The sequence below is a fragment of the Cuculus canorus genome, chromosome 12, assembly GCF_017976375.1.
Source record: "Cuculus canorus isolate bCucCan1 chromosome 12, bCucCan1.pri, whole genome shotgun sequence".
Lineage (NCBI taxonomy): Eukaryota > Metazoa > Chordata > Aves > Cuculiformes > Cuculidae > Cuculus > Cuculus canorus.
Window position 1 is genome coordinate 19,280,807 of NC_071412.1, and position 19,966 is coordinate 19,300,772.

The following is a 19,966-nucleotide window of genomic DNA, read 5'->3' on the forward strand; positions in this document are numbered from 1 at the left end:
ACAGTAACACATCAGTAGCAGGCTTGTTTTACTAAAAAATCATGGCCAAAAGCATTTTTAAACAAATTTTTGCCTCTATTTCTCCTCTACAGTCTAAAACCAGTTTCTAGTGTTTTATCTACTTGGATAACTGATCGGTATCTGAATTTAAATACATACACACACACATATGCTTATATATTTTAAAATTAAATACTTTCTAGCCCTCACCAGTATTGATCCTCATTAAAGTAGTAGCAGGCCAAGAAAAGAAAAAGTTATTCAATCTTTATGTTAGAGTGAGACACACAAATAATCATTTTCAGACAGCAGCCAGAGAAAGCACAACAAAGCCAAGAGTGTAACGTCATTTTAAACCCTTAAGGAAAAGAATCTTCTTGAGTTAGCAATCAATCTCAGGTCAAAACATTCAAGCTGGAAATAGGAGGGAAAATGGAGGAAAGACAGCATGAAAGCTTCTTGCTTTCTTTCTACAACCTAGTAATTAATTTACTTATTTGTAGTCCCCACTACTAAGCAAAAGGCATATTAGTAACCATCCCTGAGAACAAAAACAAATCAAATGCTCAGTGGACAAAAATGTTACCGATTAAAAACTTACAAAGAGAAAGTTAAAAAAAAAGGTTTTAGAAGGTGTCACGGCTATCTTGAGAAAACACACTTGTATTTTGACGGACAAGCAGACACTCACTTTCACACAGAATTCTAAATGATGTCCCTACAAATTACCCTGAAAAATCAGTATCTGCCTGTCTGGTACTGATAAGAACGACCAAACCTCACCCACAAACCTGACAGTACCATCTCTCTTTAGAGTTAAAAAGCTGTTGGCCTGAATATCGGAGGTGGGCAAGGGGGCCTTACGTTCCAGAAGAATCACCTTGTTTTGCCAAGTTGCCTGCGAGTATGGTAATTAAAGTGGGTCATAAAATCTGTTAAAGGAATTTCGTAACTACAAGATCCAAAGTTACGCAAGATATTCCTAAACAGGGACAGGGGAACCAACCACTAGAGGATTGCTTGGACATACAAGTTAAGTTAGGATTGCTGAAGGATAAAGCATATTCATCCTGTCATGTACAGTTTAAAACACCATCTTATAATCAAGGAAATGAATCACTAAGAACACAAAGTCTTACACTGCTCCTACAACAAAGACACCATAAAGTAACAACTCTTCGACCAGATATTACTCCATTTCACTCTACAATAAGAACTGTTTCCTCCAATAATGTTAAAATAAAAATCAGGAAAGACTTAACTAGTTTTCAGACCTAAACTTCTGGTTAAGTTGCACTTTCTAACCTACATGGATTATTTTAATTACTGGCCTTTAACCACTTATTACCTTGATAATGAATGTTTGTTAAAACAGACAGCAAAGCATGAACAGGTTACCTAATGAAGCAAGCAGCACTGATCAAACAAGAAATGGCTCAAAGCTTAATTTCATTCCAAGCGCTGGGTCTGAAATGTTCACTCTATGAACTTCAGAAACAGATGTGACAGAAAAATTAACGAGTCTGGCTCTGTGGGCCTTAGCACCTCACAAGGATCAGAATAAAGAGAGTAAGAATAATGCACTGATCTTGTTTAACACCTGCACATCGTGAAGGGCTTGGGAAAGGCAGGTGAAAATTATTATCCTGCTTACATTTAAACCAGCTGTAATGAGATTCACACTAATCTGTGGATAAATCAAGAGTCTGCCACGCACAGGAGTGTCTCCTACATGCTTATGTGTGCCTTATACTTCCCACTGCCACAATGCCTCAGACTATCCTGTCTCCTTACCGTAACGATTTGAAGTTTGAAATTATTTTTAATTAAATCATTAAATACTTCAAAACAGCAGTAAATTTGTCCTTGAAAATTTACCTCCAAAACCAAATAAAGGCTACATTTAACTTCTAAACAAAGGCAATGCATTAAATGTCTGACTAATAGGTTTCTCTGAAGCAGTCTCTTTCCTCAGCCAACGTTGAAGTTTTGTGATGGATTGTGATTTGGTTGAGTGGTGTATAAAGAAATTTTGGGAAAAAAAAATCTAGAAAATATTATTCATCAATTTAAGTTTATTGACTTTTAAAAGACACTAAGTATTTGAAAGCAAAGACTCTCCATTTTTGTGAGAAGGAAGAACAGCTCTGTCTTACGAGACAGAAACTGAGACCCTTCCGCCACCTCAATAAACGAGCATTTTATAACAGAATTGGTTCCAAAGCACTATGATCTGTCACACAGCTCCAGTGGCTGGCTCCCACATCAGTAATCAGTTCAAAGGCAGAAAAAAATGTAGCAGTTTTAAGGAAAACACAACCAAATCTAAAAAACCCAAATCTAACAAGCTTCACCTAAAAAGACAGCCAGGGAATTAGTTTAAGGGGCTACAACAACCTATGAAGTCTGCAGTGTTACTAACAAGCATTCCTGTATTGCAGTGACCCAGAGAAACAGATGAAAGACTACCCAACCTTGAAATTCCATTTAAGTGCCTCAATAAAAAAGGTAAACTTTTCTACGTATTTTGTTGTTTGAATGTCAGAATGAATCAGGTAATTTCCAGGCCAAATTCATTTTCCAGAAGTAAGAAGACAATCCCCATACATACAGACCTCACGAGGCTCACACACTGTCCATGCACTTACCCAAGCCTACACAAAGCTGACTGAATAGGCTTTTTCACAGGAGGAAGGTCCTACCTACCCCTCAGTGAGTTCCATCTCCTTCTCCTGTGTTCTAGTTAAAATGGAAAGAGGCAATGAGGACCTCCAGTAATAAAGAGGAAAAAAGCAAAAGGAGAGGGAAACACTTGTGGAGGTGGAGAAGAAACATCAACTAAAGGAAAGCCGGTTAAGCCTACGTACCTGAGCTTTTACAGTATATTTGTTTTGGCACTGACTGCAACAGTCCAATGCCAAAAACCACAGTGTGGCAGAACGCTGTTACCTACCCCAATGAAAAGAGAACAGTGTCACTGATTTAACTGAGAAAACAAAAACTGCTTTTGATGTTGTTTTGTTTGCCCCCTAAATCAGTCTGACCTAGTGCAGTCATGTTCTTGGAAGTTCTCCTACCCAGTACAAAACATTGGCTGTCACATATAAACAAAGCATTCAGTGATGTTCAGAGGTATTCTAAACTAACTGAATTCACTAAGTAATTTAGTAAACTACTTCAAACACAGAAAAAATGTCATTAATGCAGCATGTGGGCTTCCACGGTAATCATAGTTCACAAGGCCTGGAGCAGCTTCTGGTACTTTTTATGGTCCCAGCATCATTTGCAAATGCCACAATGTATGTTTCCGACCAACTGCACAATTACAGGTCTTATTCATTCCCCAGAAGTTAGACTGCAAGAAACAGCTGCCAGACAAACTTATTTAGGTTTTGCAGGAAATACCAGTCTATAGCCAGAATCACTTTTCAATATCTAATGAAATCCTGTTATTTAAGAAAAAAAAAATTATTCAACTGACAGTGATCTGAAAAGCAACAGTTTTAAACACGCTTCAGAAACACAATTCCCCTTAAAAAAAATAATGACTGAACTGCTGTTTCAGCAAACACACTTCTGTCTGACTGCAGCTGTTCTTCTAAAGAGAGAACTTCAAATTCTACACTGAACAATCACCAAGTCCACTGAGAATGAATGAATCTTCAACCATGCAGGAAAAAAAGATGGAAAAAACTCTTCGGACTTTCACAGGTGTGCTTAGCAGATTGCATCTCACTTAGGTGAGGTATGGCTCCCTGTGGTTTCATGAGAGGAGGAAAAGTTGTTGAGAAATACCACATCTGAGCTGCTCCAGAGCACTTTTCATAATTACACGATTTGCACAACAGTGCTGAAGGTGTGGCCTATCACACAAATGTGACTGATTCAGGCTCTGACACTCTGCAGTCTCTGCCAATGCCTCCAGCTACTCTGCTTCCAACTTCAGCTGAAGTTTCAGAAACTGAAGTACAGGAGAAAACTGCAGTCTAATTGGAATTAGCAGACATCCGCATGCAGTACTTCACATGACAGCGCTGATTAAAAGCTGTTTTCAGTTTCTGTACAATTTCTACTGTATACATTCATCTCCTCTTAAAGGCCCAACACCAAACTGTCTGTATCTGCAAAAAGGCATCCGTGCTCTCTTCTGACAGTCTTTAAGGCCCTCAGAGCAAATACATGCTGGTTTCTGCATGGCTTACTGTACAGAGCACCCTTGACTGGATTAACTTATCACAGGAAAGCATGCCATTTTCTAAATAGGAGTTCTTAAACTTTCACACTTACAAACTACACAACAGCAACATAAAAGGCGTTCTAGAGGCACTTAAAAATTAACACACACCATTACAATTTGAAGCAAATCCATTCATACTCGGATCAACATACTTGTCAACATATCAGCACTGACTGCAATACTCCTCCATCACACAATGACACAATATCCAATATCAAATAACAATATTCCGAAGTGCCTCCACATTATCTTCTGAAGTTATTGTTGCAATCAGGAATTTTTGTGGAGAGGCAAGGAAAAAGAACTTAACCAATATGCATCACTCAAGTGTGGCAATGCCAGCTCCTCAAATCGCAGAAGCACTAGATAATGATAAAAATAGCCACTGGCAGTCTGAACTGGCTCTCCAACCTATTCCGCAATGTTTTGCTATCGCGGGCAGGTCACGTGGCTGCCAGAAAGCTTCCGGTATCACTATCTTCACTCATTCTCCTTTTCTGGAAAGCTCAACAGCAGCTCAGAACAGGACTGACAACAAGTCTGGGTCATTTTAAGACAACGTGCTTGAAGAGAGATACCTTATTATTATAGACCGCAGAAAATTACTTTCTAAATATTTTTCTCCAACTGAGGCAACATCACCAACAAAAAGATCTAAGCGCTCAGAACCTTAGAGAACAGCACCAAAAGCAACAGAAAATGCACTTGGTCTTGACACGATATTGATCTCTACATGGCATTTCCTGTTTAATTTTTTTTTTACAAAGTTGCAGCAAACCCAGCACATAAGAAACAGTGTTTATTGTGAATGAACAAAAAGCAGTATGACATATTTTTTAAAAATTAAGATTAGCACAAACACGAAAGAGACAGTCAGTACTCAATATACCACGGAAGAGTTAATGTAACAATTGTCACAGCTGGAACCGAAAAACAAGGCACTACATTTTACTATACCGGTAGGAATGCAAAATTCATTTTTAAAAATAACAATTTTCACTCACTTAAAATTAATAAGAGCCTGCTGTTTGTTCACTGGAATGTTTTAAATTCAACATATCTACCTTTTTCACTAGCCACTTGTTAAGAACTGAATAGCTACCCATGGAAGCACCTTATGACTTCTTAATTTTCTAAAAAAGCACAGCAAACAGAGCCACTCCCCTAGACCGGCATCCTCATCAATCTATTCAGCTCCCCAGCGTGGCCGGCACCTTCCTCCTGCCTCCCAGCTGTAATAAATCAGTCGATTGCCCAGCAACTGGCTTTCCCTGTAAGTACTGCTTTGGGAGAAACACCTCTAAACAACAAAGAAAAATGCGTTCTAAGCCCTGAACTTCTTTGTGGAGCAGCAGTCTGCCTAACTGGGCTCTGCAGCAGTACACCAGCTGATGTTTGAAGCCAGAACGTTATATAAATATTTGCGCATATATTTTTGGCTTTGGCAATTTTATCTTTCTCAAGTTCTCTGAAGGGTGGTTCCCTACTGCCATATGCTTCTGGCTGACAACTTTGCTCACCGAGATACTTTGAAGATAACAGATGGACCTACACAGTTAGACTTCTAGTCTTTTTTTTCCTTTCAGCAGAGGAAAAATTAGACACAACAGATTTTCCCGTGCTTGTCCTTCCCTTCTAATCGTTCTCCACATCATTCCACTGCAGCCCCTCCGTGAAAAACACTTATTCGCTGTTAAAATACTGAAAAGGACAAAGTATTCAAAGAACTGACAGTAATATTTTTCTTTTACAATTAAACACTGAATCGGATGTCCTTCTAAAAACGGCATAACATCTTACAAAAGCAGTAGGTATAGAGCATAGTTTTAGACAAAGAACCGTGTGAGTCCTCAAAGAATGTTTATTTTTCAGGTTATCCAACCACGTCTGGAGCCTCCCTCCAGGTTACCTCCTGACCTAAACCGGCTACATCTTACCAGACAATGAAGTATATCGACAAATTCTGGCGACTCTAAGATAGTTTATTCTTTCAGGTTATTCACCCGTGTCCGGAGATTATCTGCGTATTCTCTCTTGATACAAGACAGTTTTATATGAAGAGATAATTAAGCATACAAGCCAGCTGCAGCAAAACTTATCGATTAATTCTCACACCTCTAAAATCAAAACCAGGGTTAAAAGAACTGTTTTGGCCGAAGGAAGCGGCAGCGCAGCACACCTCGGCTCCGGGAAACCGCAACCGGGGGAAAACCGGAGGAGGCAGCAGCCTTCCCGCGAGACAAAGGACAAGCACCTTTCCCTTCAGGAAAGGAACACCTTGAACGGCCTCCGGCACGGGGCTGGGGGTCCGAGCGGAGCTCAACGCCCCCGAGGGGAGCGCCGCACGGGGGGGTTTGCGGGACCCGCTCCAGCAGCGGCGAGAGAAGCCTCCCGCCAGCCCGCCACACGCACGGCTGCTTAACAAAGCACCGCGACCCCGGGCGGGGACGAAGAACGCCCAGAGGACTCCTCTCCCTCTTTCCTTCCTCTCCCCTCTTCCTCCTCTCCCCTCTCCTCCCCTCTCTTCTTCCTCTTCTCCCCTCTCTTCTTCCTCTTCTCCCCTCTCCTCTCCCACTCTCCCCTCTCCTCTCCCACTCTCCCCTCTCCTCTCCCACTCTTCTTCTTCCTCTTCCCGCTCCGCTCCGCTCCTCTGCTTCTCCTCATTCTTTCCTGTCCCTCACCCTCTCCCTCTCTCCTCCCTTCCCTCTCCTCTCCTTCCTCTTATCCTTTCCCTCTCCCTCTCCCCTCTCTTCTCTTCTCCTTCCTCTCTCCCTCTCCCTCTCCTCTCCTTCCCCCCCGGTGCGGACAAAGGCATCCCGCACAACGCCCGCTGCGGGCCGGGCCGGGGCCCCGCTCCCCCCGTGCCCCCCCGGCCCGGCCCGCGAGGCCCGCGGGGAACAAAGGCGCGGGGCCGCTCGCAGGCCGCGCTCTCACCGCTGCAGCACCAGGAGGAGGGCGAGCCCTGCGGGAACTTAGCGGAGTCGGGGGCGATGCAGACGCTGGAGCCGAGGTGCGGGCACTCCATGGCGGGGCGGGCGGCGGCTCCTCGCGGCACTACAGCGGCGGCGCCCCGCGCGCAACAGCCATCTTAGAACCCGCCTCAGCGATCCGCGCGCCGGGCTTTGCGAGCGGCCGCCCTCCCGTCCGCGACCCACGCCGCCGCGCCACGCCTCCCGCCGGGCTTTCCGAACAGCCGGCCTCCGCTCCGCCGCATGGCTCCACCCGCCGGGCTTTCCGAGGTCCGCCGCTCCGCTCCGCCCGGATCCGCTCTCCGGGCTGTCCGAGGCGCCGCTCTCCACTCGGTCCGCGCAGCCCCGGCGGCGCATCTTCACCCCTGCGCGTCCTCATCCCCGCTCCCTCCCGGGCACCACCGGCGTGCGACCTCTCCCCAGAGACACCGGAGGCCCCGAGTCTCTGCTGATCACTTGCAGAGATCTTCGCCCCAGGGTTTTTTTCGCGGTCACCTGGCCCCAAATGTCGCTGTCGCTGCATCTCCCCGCTCTGGCTGCCACCGTCAGGGCTGGGGGAGAAGCACAGGTTTGGCATTCCGGGTATTGCAGAGCAGTTACAGCTCCGGCGCTCCGCACTCCGCATGCCCAGGCGGGATCCCTACGAATGCTCTATTGGAAATACTCGCTTCCTTTTCACACGCAACAAATCAACCATTGTAAAATCTGAAAGAGTGCGGGTTTTTTTCCAGAGGCCTTTGACCACTGTCCTTTATTTTAAGATGCAACTATTCAACTTACAGTATTACGCAGGATGGAAAATGCCCTTTCCCCCTTGCTGTGGGGTCATTAAGAGCCCCAAAACAAAAGGTGCTTGGAATTGCAAGGAGGTTGGGAGGGACTGTGTAACTGTGCTAAGCACAGCATTCAAGGACAAGCACCATCTAGCTGTGAAAAACTACTAAATAAAAAGGTGTCACCTTACCAGGAGAGGGCTTTCATCTTCCACCACTCATGTTTCATGTTTAGGAGCCCAAACCACCCATACTGTGACACCTTGTTCTTTTTGCAAGGTAATAATGCAGTTTTATTCCTCCTTTCATTTGTGGGTTGACAGCCTTTCAGTAAAACTCTGTAAACAGTGTAGTTTTGCCCAGATATTTGTGTGTTTCTTCGTTTTAGTTGCCATGCCCACAGAAAATGCCGTAGCCTTTAAATTTTTTATCTCTGGTTGCCAAGATAAATACTTCACTGAGGATGATCAGTCTGTTAGAGAGCCATGATGCAGAGCAGTTTTCCAATGTGTGAGGGAGGATGCATAAGGACAATGTAGGAGAGCAGTAAGTTTATTTGCAATGCAGCCTCTTTGCCTACTGAAAAATAACAGATCAATAACGCAACTCTATGAGCATTCGGATCTCAGAAGCACTGCTACAGCAAGGCTAGTTTTAAGTGGCTTGCAGTGAGGCATAGAGGTTCCATCAAAATCGGTAGATAAAGATCACTCAGTGGGGATCAAGTGAAGCAGATTGTTGCCTTAGGTGACCTCCTCAATTGCTGTAGAAATTGGAGAGTGTGGAATGAAAAAGGTACAACACTTAATGAGTAGAATGAGTGCTAACCTAAAGAACTAGAATCTAATTCAGCCTTTGCCAGGCAATTCCTGGGTACCACCTGGCAAGTTACGTAAGTCAATAATTTTTTTAACTAAGTAGACCTGTTTGCTTAAATTTGAAGTCTGACCTCCTTCTCAACTACTGCTGAGGAAAAAGAGGCCAGCTCTGTTCAGAGCACACATGTCAGAGTCTTCCCTATGGCTAAATATCCATCTCAATTTCCAGATTAAATGCATGAAGATAGAAAGAATATCATCTCCCCTGGCATGTTTCTTCTTTTCTACATGGTAAACTCAGAACATGTGGAATGAGATTGAACACTCAACTGAAAAAGACATTAGCAGGCCTTTTGCTCAGAACACATAAAGCAGTAGCCACCCTGAAAACATTACATACCAATCCAGACCTACTAGGAACTTGATAGACTGGGCTTGCGCCTCTTATTTCCCGAAGGTGTAGAAGTAAAGCATTCAGATATGATGGCGATAGCAATGAAACCCACCACAAGGAAATTAATTCTTTAATCAGTGCAGCTGCAACTCTGAAGCAGACAACTGCCACGGAAAATGTCATCAGAAAGCATCAGAACATAGTTCTAATACAGGGTCTTAGCTTAATAAAACCTTTACTAGAGCCTGGCTTAGCAGCTCTGTGAGTAATATGCCATCTCCACAGCAGGCAGAAGCTTAGCTGCATGCATCTATGTATGACAGTACGCTACAGCACATTAAGTACCATGAGCACAATTCTGGCAGCATGTTATCTCATAAACAAATCATTTCCATTTCCTGCAAGTCGTCTGTAAGTAAAGGTCACACACTCTTTCAGTGTTTGATCATAACACCACAAAAAACTCCCTTTTCAAGGTTCAAGATTCTTCTCTAAAAGGCAAGATGCCCAAGAAGGGCAAATTTTAACACCTGGCCAATGCCCAGAGCAAGCACCTGTGACAGTATTTAGAATTTAAGATTAAAGCGTGTAAATAGGCTCAAGCGCCTGCAGCTCAAGCCCACGACACTGCAGCGTGTGTACCTTGAGGGGGCGGTGTGACACAAAGCACTGAGCAAAGTACTGGGGAGTGCCTAAGGACAGACTCTGCTTCACTCCCCCTGCTTACACCATCACGGTGAGAAATTACCCCAACTTCTGCTTCCACAGGATTAATGGTCCTCTCCAGTGCTAAGGAGGGATCCCTTATTTCTTAATGATTTGCTTCTTGTGGGGAAGCTTGATTAGCTTGTTAACAGATCAAAAGAAAATAGACAATAATCTGGTCACAAAAAAATAAAAGAACTACACTGATGATAAACTGGGAGGACTGGGAAGAGAATAAGATGGTACAGAATGATACTATTTCAGATAAAACTCAGGAATCAGAATATGAAATCTATTTGCTTGTGAAAAGTATGTGTAAAGGAAATATTGTGAAAGAAGTGTTTAAATTAATTTCTGAAGTCCTATTCCAACACTGAAAAATGGTATGATGGGGAAGTCCCAGGATGAACTGGGTGAACTAGTATGACTCTTTTCACCTCTAACATCTGTTATTTCCATGTGGAATATTACTACAGAAAAAGTATCATATGCTTCTGTGAATTGTAACTGTACACAAACAATATCACTTTTCCCTCTACATTAAACAGGACTGTTGATAGTCAAAATACTCTACAAGCTGTTTTGGCTTCTTTGTTGGCTGTAAGCTACAAAGGCTTCCCACCTGTGTCTCTGCTGCACGTACTCGCTTCTAGTTTTGTCCAAGGAATTTTGTACTGCACTGTGCACATATTAGATCTTGGTTCTACTTTACTGACCACAAAGAACCCTAAGTATTAACACAAAAGGTGCCCACGTCTCAGAACATTTTGATTCTTTAGTGTTTTGAATCCAAAGCAAAGCCTCCCTGGGAAAAACTTGCCCTTGTACACAAAGAAAGTATATACACTTCACTGATAACAGTTGAATGAGACTTGTGTTAGCTCACAAATGGCAGCATTTTGTCCTGTTTGCAGATGAGCTCATTACCCGGGAAACAGAAATTTTCTTGCCATGTCACTGTGATGACATTATTTGTTATTATGTTATTCTTCAGGCTCAGTTATTCACAATGTCGAGTAGCAATCTGAATTGTGAAAAAGGAGACTGTTGGATCAGATTTCCTTTCCTTGCTCCCTTCGCGTAACATCTGCTAATTCAAGGACTGAGCAGGGCCTTCTGACATTTTTCTGCTCTCGCTGGAACTTGAAACTGAGATGGTAAAATCCAGCAAGAGGGAGATACTCAGCTTATTCTGAAATAAGGAGCCACTGAGACGCCTTATGAGCATCACTATATCTTTCAAAGCGGTCTTCTTAAGCTCCAAACACTAAACTGATTTACTCATTACAGCAAAAGATGAATGTGCCAACAGATATTCGGTGTTCTATGAACTGCTGACGCAGACAGCCCCGAGTACTGAAGAACAGAGATGTAAGCTGAGATTTCTGGGATCTTGACTTGCTTCACACTTATGGTCAACACTTGGAAGGTCAACACTTTAAAGATATTTTTAATCATTATTTAAATGCATGGGACCTTGTTGGTGGGTAGGGCCAGGAAATTAATACATAGCATAACACAATTCACATTCGAGAAAACTATCTGAAGACCTTTTACAGAATTTTATATCTGCAATGCCTACAATTTCTTCCACTCAGAGCCTTGCACAATTAGACACAGAATAACTAAGGCAACTATTTAAAAATATCTACAGGTCTACATTACCACTTCTCTACCTGCCAGACTCTAGAATTTATCCAGGCTGATATCTGTAATGCCTGTGTAGCCAGGAATTAATGGTGCACCATGAAAAATTATTTATTTGCACTCTTACTTGCTCAGTAACTCATCCACACTCCCGTAGTGCAGCCATCCCTGATTCACCATGACACTGTCCCACGTTAACATGCATTTCTGTATGTTCTGAGATCTGCCCGTCTATAAGAATCGAAGGTGACGCACAACTGCAGTAAAGCCTTTCATTACTACGATCCCCTTTTGTTAAAAGTGTGCTGTAATAGCAGGGACCAGAATAGATGTTCCAGTCAGTAGATGAGTAAGCTTGGTGAGACCTGCTGCGTTTTGTGGTCCCTCCTTGCCCTAAAAGATAGTTAAGCAGCAGCTGCATAACTACATTCTGATGTCCTCACTGAGTCACGTATCCCTATCAACATCATTCCATATTTCAGTTGAATCACTTTCCATGGTTCGAACATATGAGCAATTTAAAATAGGCTATAAATAGATAATTAATCACCATCTATCCCTACTGCATGTTAGCTCAGTTTTGTAAAGTAGCAAACAGCTGGAAAAATGATGCAGAGATCTCATCATAGTGATCCTTTCATGAAATTATTATTGTTTCACTAGAAGATCACTTTGAATGTTCCACTGTGTCCTAAAAATTACCGAAGTCTAAGTAACATGAGACTTCATTGCTGTACTTCTCCATCCAGGCCTGCATTTAGAGCATAATTAGATTTTACTCTTGTCAACATGACAGAGTATCCAAACCCAAGAAATTCTTAAATTTGTGTGGTGTGTAGTGTAGTTTTTAAAGAGGCCTGCAATTCAGGACACACAGTTCTCGTCTGTCTCGCTTAATGCCACTTCATGCAAGCCCAAGGGAAAATGGCAGGCTCAACATCTTCAGTATGTAAGGGCCAAAACTTTGAAGTACAGGTTAACCAAAACATGCTTGTCTAGTGTGGGGTAATTTTCTTTTGATGGGTAAATATAACAGCTGTAATAGATCAAAAGCCTGATCTAAATAGCCAGAGCATTTAGGTACTTATAAGCATGGCAAGTAATCATCAATCTTCAGGGCTTAAGCTTTACACCATTGCTATCAGTATTTGTGCATGAAGGTAAAGCTTCTCATTACAGTTTTTCTCTAAGGAAACAGAGGTTAACAAGCCTGGGTTGTCATTACAGCTTCTCATCTGCATAGACAACACTGCATTTTGCCATTCCTACGATAAAAGGCTGGGATGGAGCCACGCTGGCCATGAAGACAGGAAAGAAAGAAAAAAACCTTGAAAGCAGCAATTTCAGTTGCTACAGTGCTGATCAGTGTGCCTCCAAACTTTGCCATACTCATCCTGGATCCTTCTGCTCGAACACCAACCATAGCTTGGTTGTTTGGGGTTGTGGCATAGGCGTTTCTGCTGCCAGCAGGCTGCTATTCCAGGCAGCTATTTGCTGATGTCTAGAGCCAACTCTGGCTGTTAACTACAGAAGGAGAACCAGTATGTCACTTTGACGTGTGGGAAAATGATCAGGTATTGTTGATGGTGCTGTAAAACCATTAGCAATATGAAACCACAATGTATCTATGTACAAGGAAGGTGAGACTTAGGACTACATTCAGACTTTACTTCTTCCTGCAAGTATGCGCACTGTGTACTTTCTGTATTTGTTGTTGGCACATGCTACTTATATTGTTTGCAAAATATTCTGTTCTCAGAGAGACGTACAAACATTTCAGAATTTCAGCAGTTTGAGGTTATATTTACTTAGGTGGCTGCAAGTTGTCAAGGATTGTGAAGATGCATCATTAAGGGCTGAAATTAAAAGTGAAATTAAAAATCCATCTGACTTACCATCATCTGGACAGATTTGTGCAGCTAATGTGGAAAAACCCTTCATGCCTGTCAGTGAAGAAGTCATTCCCATTCCCAGCAGCACCTCTGTAAGCAAATGGTTTGCAGCAGTTCACAGTTCTGTAATAAGAGAAGCAATTCAGGATTGCTTACAATCTACAGTGCTGAGTTATGCTGGTTCCCCTTTACCCTATTTGCTATGATAATATGGTTATCGCTGTGTGCGAAATATCACATTGCAGCTCTGGCCACAAGAATGCTGCAGTAAACAAGCTGATGGGAGAACTTCAACAGCCTCATGTTCCGGGGCTGTGTGAAAAATCCCCTTGTGGGGAGGTTTCAAACCAGCCGCCGCACCACTGGAGCACTGCCTTCCCAGAGGGAATATGGGCCAGAAGATGTGGACTCTGCATTCCTGCATGATAGTTAATAATTTCGAAGATTTTTCTTGAACATATTATTAAAATATAAGCAGAATACATTTCATTTAGAACACACCAATTTTTTCAGGTCTTCATGCAAAGAACTGGCTCCCACTTCCCTCTCCCCCTTCCCTGACTCCTAACTCCCTGTCTTTTGCAGTCACTATTAAGAAATTTACATTTCTGGAAAACTACAACACTGACTTCTTTCACATTGGCTTTTAAAGCCAACATATGACTGGCAAAGTGTTTACCAGCAAGACAAACCAAACAAGCTTTTTATGTCTCTAAAGCTAAGGAAATACTGCTTGGAGCACTGCATGCCTTGAGCTTCTGCAGGGGCAGAGCTCATCCTGCAAGCCCATCATGAGGAGACTGCTATTTTAATCATCCTGTAGTTGCTTAAGCATAGGTTCTCCTGTTCATTTAGAACAGTCTCAACCCAGAACACTAAGCCATAAATACATCTGGAGCTGAGGTTAAAGAAGAGTTAATATTCACCTCTCTAGCTTTATTTTAAAATAAAGCTTTAGATCTCTTGATGTGTAGCAGACATCAGTGAGTCACTACAGACAGCTTAAAGATATTTTGGAAAAAGCTGCAAAGTATTTGGGTTTGTTTTTGTTTCTGTTTGTTTTTTTTTTTTCCAGTCACAAAGCAGACTTGGCTCAGTTATTTGGTTTTGTTTTGTAATAGAAGGAGAAGTACAGTAGCATAGAAGTTAATAAGCACATAACAGCCCTCAGCCACATAGACACTCCATGAGAAAGGACTCCTGGCCTGACTCTAGCCAGACATCTTGTGTTGATGGAGCTAGTGGACTGGTGACAAGGGGCCTTTGCATTCATCCCGTATGCAGCAGCATCAGCTGCCGTAAACCTCAATGCTCAGAGCAAAGAGCACAATTGCACCAGTAGGAGGAGGAAACAAAGCAGTGGGGCCATTTTACCAAACTTCTGCAGTTCATATGGCTCTATAGGTCTGGCTGGTAGTGATGAGGAAAGTATGTGGCATCTACAGGTACTTACAAAGGCATAAGAGACAGAAATTAGGCAGAAGGAAGTCAGTCACACAGTCAGAAACTGAAATCCAGCATGGGGGGCTCCTGGTACCCTTTTCAGATCCTCCCTTCTATCCTTACAGCTTACAATATAGACAAGGCCAGAACTGACAATGTAAGTACATGAATTCCTCTGTCTTCCCTATAGCAAGACTTTTATCTGTCTACTCCTTCAGTGGCTCTTGAGCCAACACCATGTGTGGTGCATGAAGCAGACAGAGCAGAGACCAGCAACAAAAATGATCCTGTTATTCTGAGGAGTATTTCTGGCAGGATCCAGGAGTGCGAAGCAATGAGGAGAAAGCCATGTTCCATCTTTAGCAGAATGCCTCACTTTGCTGTACTCTGTTTCTTGTCTTGTTTGCTTGAGCCTTTTTTTAACAACACTTTTGGGCTTCCCAGTGTATACAGACAGGACAAATATAGTGACTCCCAAGCGTATACCTACTATTTAGTTGTTATATAAAGCCCACCTGAGAGCACGGTAAATTCACATTTTAGGTCTTCTGGAAACTTCTGCTGAAAATTTGTTCTGGTTTGTTGCCACCTTTCAGGGATCCTTTCTCATCCCCCCACGCAAGCAAATCCTCAATGTGTTTTTAAATAAGTACAGAGAAACCCTGTTAGTCACAACAGTGACCACAGAAAAGGTTTTGCCTTTGTGAGGCTTTTCTTATTTCATACAGCTTTACTAAGTAACCCTTCATAACATAGGATACCATTTGTGCTTTTCATGTGGTGGCAGGGGTCACCATCCTGGCAAGTGACAAGGAAATTGGTTGGAGCCTATTTTAGATACCAGTTCTTGTTACACATCATTCATATAGTTCATCGTTTCTCCTCCATTCCTCTATTTAATGACTTAGGTCCTCAGTTCCTCTCTAACAACAGGGAAAGATCCAAGTGCCTGATAAAGTGGAATATAGAACAGGCTGATAACTCAAAGATTGTAATGAAAAAAAAGGCGAGGGATATTTGTCTAGAGGGGTAACGCCATTATTCAGATAAATGCAACAGATGAAGAGAGCTAACATTTAATGCTTCTCCTCTATTTGCCTTACAAACACCATTTTAATATGCTTCGGGACACAATCGCACTGAAATATTCTCAGCTTGATGCCCTATCACTACTGCTCAGTCCGTACTCCAATACGGCATCTCAGAAGACGGTGCTCAGAGCCAAAGATAAAAATGAGATGCCTCTGCTTTACAGAGGGCTCTGCAAATTCATGCATCTCCACGCATCAGGCTGGGAAAGAAAAGAGGTAGCACTGAGAGAGCTCCCCTCCCTTTTGCCCCACCATGAGATAAAGATGAGCTGCATAATGTAAAAAGAATATGTATACTTTTTTTTTTTTCAAAAAGGAAACTGGATGGTCATGCGGAGCACTCCTCCCTGAATTTTCATATTTAATGGGCAGGGAGTATCAAATATTTACCAGCGTCACTTGTGCATATTGACTGATCCGCATCCAGGCTAAGCAGCCTGCAATAAGTTAAACAAAAATCATTCCCATTACCTTTGCAGAGAGCCCTAATAGGCGCTAAAGGTTAACTCTCATATAGATGCTCATCACCTCCTGTGCTGACACTCCTTGAAGAACACCTGAAAGCTCACATTCCCAATCTGCTTTCCTGCTAGAATACCTGACTCTTCATTTGATTTCTGCGTAACTGGGAGGATATGATCCTTTCCTATGCTCTAGCATGGGAACCACTTTAGGAATTAGTTTGCATAACAAATCCACAAGATATAACAAGATACAACAAGCTACATACAGTAACAGCAGTACAACATGTGTTCCATGGGAAGAGCACAACAGGGCAAAGCACAGGGAAGATCAATAAAAAATCCAGAAGAAATTTTGTCTGAGCATTTGTTGGATGATGCTGTCAAAACTGTGCAAGCAAGGCCAAAGCAGTCAGAAAGATACAGGGAGCATTTCTAATTTCTTGCATTCTGGAATTGCTGGAAGTGTATTGTCTTTGTTTCCTTTTTCCAAAGTTCTTGAGTCCACCATTGTGTTTGACAATGGCAAAGACTGATTTAGTAGCAGCAACTGCTACCATACCAAAAGCACAGATGTGAGCAAGGAGCTGCTCTTTCTAGCATATTTAAGCCTGAGAACAGCAGAAAGCAGCAGTAATAATCTTGGCTGGGGGACGTAACAGTTTCGATGTATGTATCTCCTCACATACATATCTCCTGAAGGGTAACACATGTTCAGATGTATCATGGAAAACAATAAGAGAGTATATTTTCAAACTAAATTAGTATTTTGCTGATCTATGTTACTCAGGAAGATGTAACATCAATTCATATGCCCAGAGGCATAGGAGAAACACATTTGAATAGAATGACTGCTGCCCAGGTCTAATCATAAATGTCTCCATGATTCCTGAATTTTCCTTACCTAATGGCCATCTACCCTATCATTGTCTAGTTTCTTCAGCACTATGCCCTGGGAAGCAATGTCCCACCTTTTTTTTTTTTTTGCCTCTTTCCAGTTCTATACACCAAGATTGGGAGGGAAAATTGGTACAGAAGAATTCAACTCAACATAGCTGTGCTAAAAACAGTGCACCTTCTGCCCTTTGAAATATACCTCAACAGTTGGAATTATCTGTTTTCAAAGCACTTTTGTTGGTTCACTGTGAGACTGAGGTAGTGTTTAATATTTGATTGTGTTTGTCATGTTGAGGTGCTACAGAAGCCAACATGTCAGTGTAATTTGTAGAAAATCAGCCTGTACTGCAAACTCCTGGTTAGCCAGATCATGTTTGGATGGTGATAATATTTTGGGACCATTGCTACAGAGAACTCTTGTAGTGTAAGCAGCCAAACTCTACCACCTTCCTACTGAGAACAGCAGAACTGAAAGGTTTGCAATGTACTGTTCAAGAGAAAAACAAGGTAGAAAAACTGAGGAACAGAAATAATGGAGCTGCTAAGCAAATCTATATTCAGGCCAGATAGTATCCCACACTTGGTTCTGCTTTTAAAAAGGATTTGTGATTCCTAATTGCATCAGGTGGGTAGTGCTGCCTGCTGACTGGGGCTGGGCCTCGAACTCTGGCAACTATAAGCTCAATTTTTCTCCAACATTGGGACAACAGGAAACCTATTATTCATCTTACATTTCTTTGTCCCAGCTTTAAAATGAGAAATCACAGCTAGGAAGAAACAAGATGTGGAATCATCTTGTGTTACAGTATAACTGCACTTCTGCAGTTCCATTCAATGGGAAATCTCGTAACAATACTGAGTCTCCAGGGTCCTGCTGGAGGACTGTGTTTTGTTTTTCTCCATTATCCACATCATATTTCAACCTCATCATCTTTCATCCTCCACGTTCTTAGCTCTACTTATCGCTTTCTGTATTGTAAACATGTATTTTAATACAGCAAACACCCCCACACATGGAAAACATCTTTTCAGAGTAATGAGTTGCCTTAAACTTGTCCTATGCGCTTTCCAGGATGACTACCATATTAGTCTGTATGTTACTACTGCCTTAAACCCCACAAATTTTAGGAGACCGTGCAAGTGAAAGATTGGTAAACACATACCACAAAATTTTAAACTGGCCTTTCACACTGGGGATCCAAACCTACCTCTCATGATGCCCACCAGTCTATGAAAACCCGGCTCTGTCTCCACCTTGGACTGATGCTGAGATGAAACCCAACTGCTAGCAACCTAAAATTTCTGAAAGACAGACTAAAATGGCAAGCCCTGGGTGGTTTGCGCAGAATACAGGCGGGTAACTGTATTGGGGAGCTTTTTTTCCCTCTTTCTGTGGCTTGCGTATTACAAGCACAGAGCCTTCTATCCAGCTGGCCATGAAAGCACAGCACTGCCTGGAATTCCTCCCAAGGATGTGAAGCCAAACTATGTCAGAAAGTGGGGAGGGAGCGGTGTAGATTGTGAACACACAAAGAAAGAACTGAGGGAGATTCTAAGAACCAGCGCATACCTCAGCATAGGGAACGTTACAAGTACACTGGCAGAAAAGAGGAAGGACGGAGGTATGAAAACACCGTTTGGCAGATAGCTCAGTCCACACCCTCCTGCACAACAGGGTCCTTTTGTAGAGCAGGTAATTTTCAGCTGTAACTGACACCAGCCTTAGCAGCTTGTCAGACAGGTTGCCAGTTATGTGAAGGTTGACGACAAAATAGTTTCTGCTACAAAACCCAACAAAATTGCATTTCCAAACTTCCAGCAGGTTAGGGGAGGTCCTGCATGCAGCAACAACTGTGGGCTGGTAGCCCACAAGCTTCAACACACTCAGCATGCCCCTCTGTACAAGCACAGGAGACATTATCCCTGGTTTTTGAACAATGGCACTTAAAAAGCCACATTAGAAACATTTTCACTATAGCTCCTGCCCTCTCCCTCTAGATTACACCTGGCTGAACCAGAATAAGCAGAATTAAAATGTAGGTTTACAAAATCCTAAGGGGAAGTATGAGAAAGGAACTGTACTCAATGACAGCTGCTTTCTAAAAGACTACAAGACATTAATTAGTTACTGCTGCTCTCCCTATATTGGGAAGATAGGGCTACAGATGAACACCAGCAACAGCCCAGAATCCTGCTCTACAGCATGTGCTCCTCTTTACCCCTCTCCATATGTGTCCTGAACATAACATTAGACTCTGGAGCTGTTTCTTCATGAATTTTCATTCCTCCCTGCTTCATGTGTTCTCCTGGTTTCAAGAGCTTTCAAGTTAAAATAAAAAACATTCCTGACAAGTTGGATGGTTTTCATGGCAAGTGTCCATGGTCTCTCTCAGTTATTAACAGTCCCACACGGAGCCTCCCTCCAGTCCTCACAGGGGCCCATTATGCTAAATCACACTGATTCAAAAATGGCAGTTGAGGGACACCCTCTCAAATAGGCTAGAAAAACTCTAATGTGGTATGGCCCATCAGAGGACAGCTTTTTTAGGCATTTATGTCTTTGCTAAATAATTTCTGGTGCTCCACATTTAAATTCTCTCACTAAATGCTGGAGGATGCCCTGTGAGGAGCTCAGTGTA

At 42.6% G+C, this 19,966-nt stretch overlaps 1 protein-coding gene across 4 annotated transcripts in view; it reads right to left on the minus strand.

Moving 5' to 3' along the window:
* Positions 1-13,499, minus strand: part of USP3 (ubiquitin specific peptidase 3) — a 48,026-nt gene extending 34,527 nt beyond the window's left edge. The window contains exon 1 of one of the 4 annotated variants that reach the window (XR_008451864.1): positions 7,702-7,900. Coding sequence is in view for 3 of the 4 variants with exons in the window: in XM_054077665.1 (XP_053933640.1) it covers positions 7,702-7,831 (130 nt within the window). In the remaining variant the exon portion in view is untranslated. Of the gene's footprint in view, positions 1-7,171; positions 7,398-7,701; positions 7,901-13,438 lie in introns of those variants that run through there. The other 3 variants (XM_054077665.1, XM_054077668.1, XM_054077666.1) reach the window with 3 other exon arrangements.
* Positions 13,500-19,966: the final 6,467 nt, after the last annotated feature.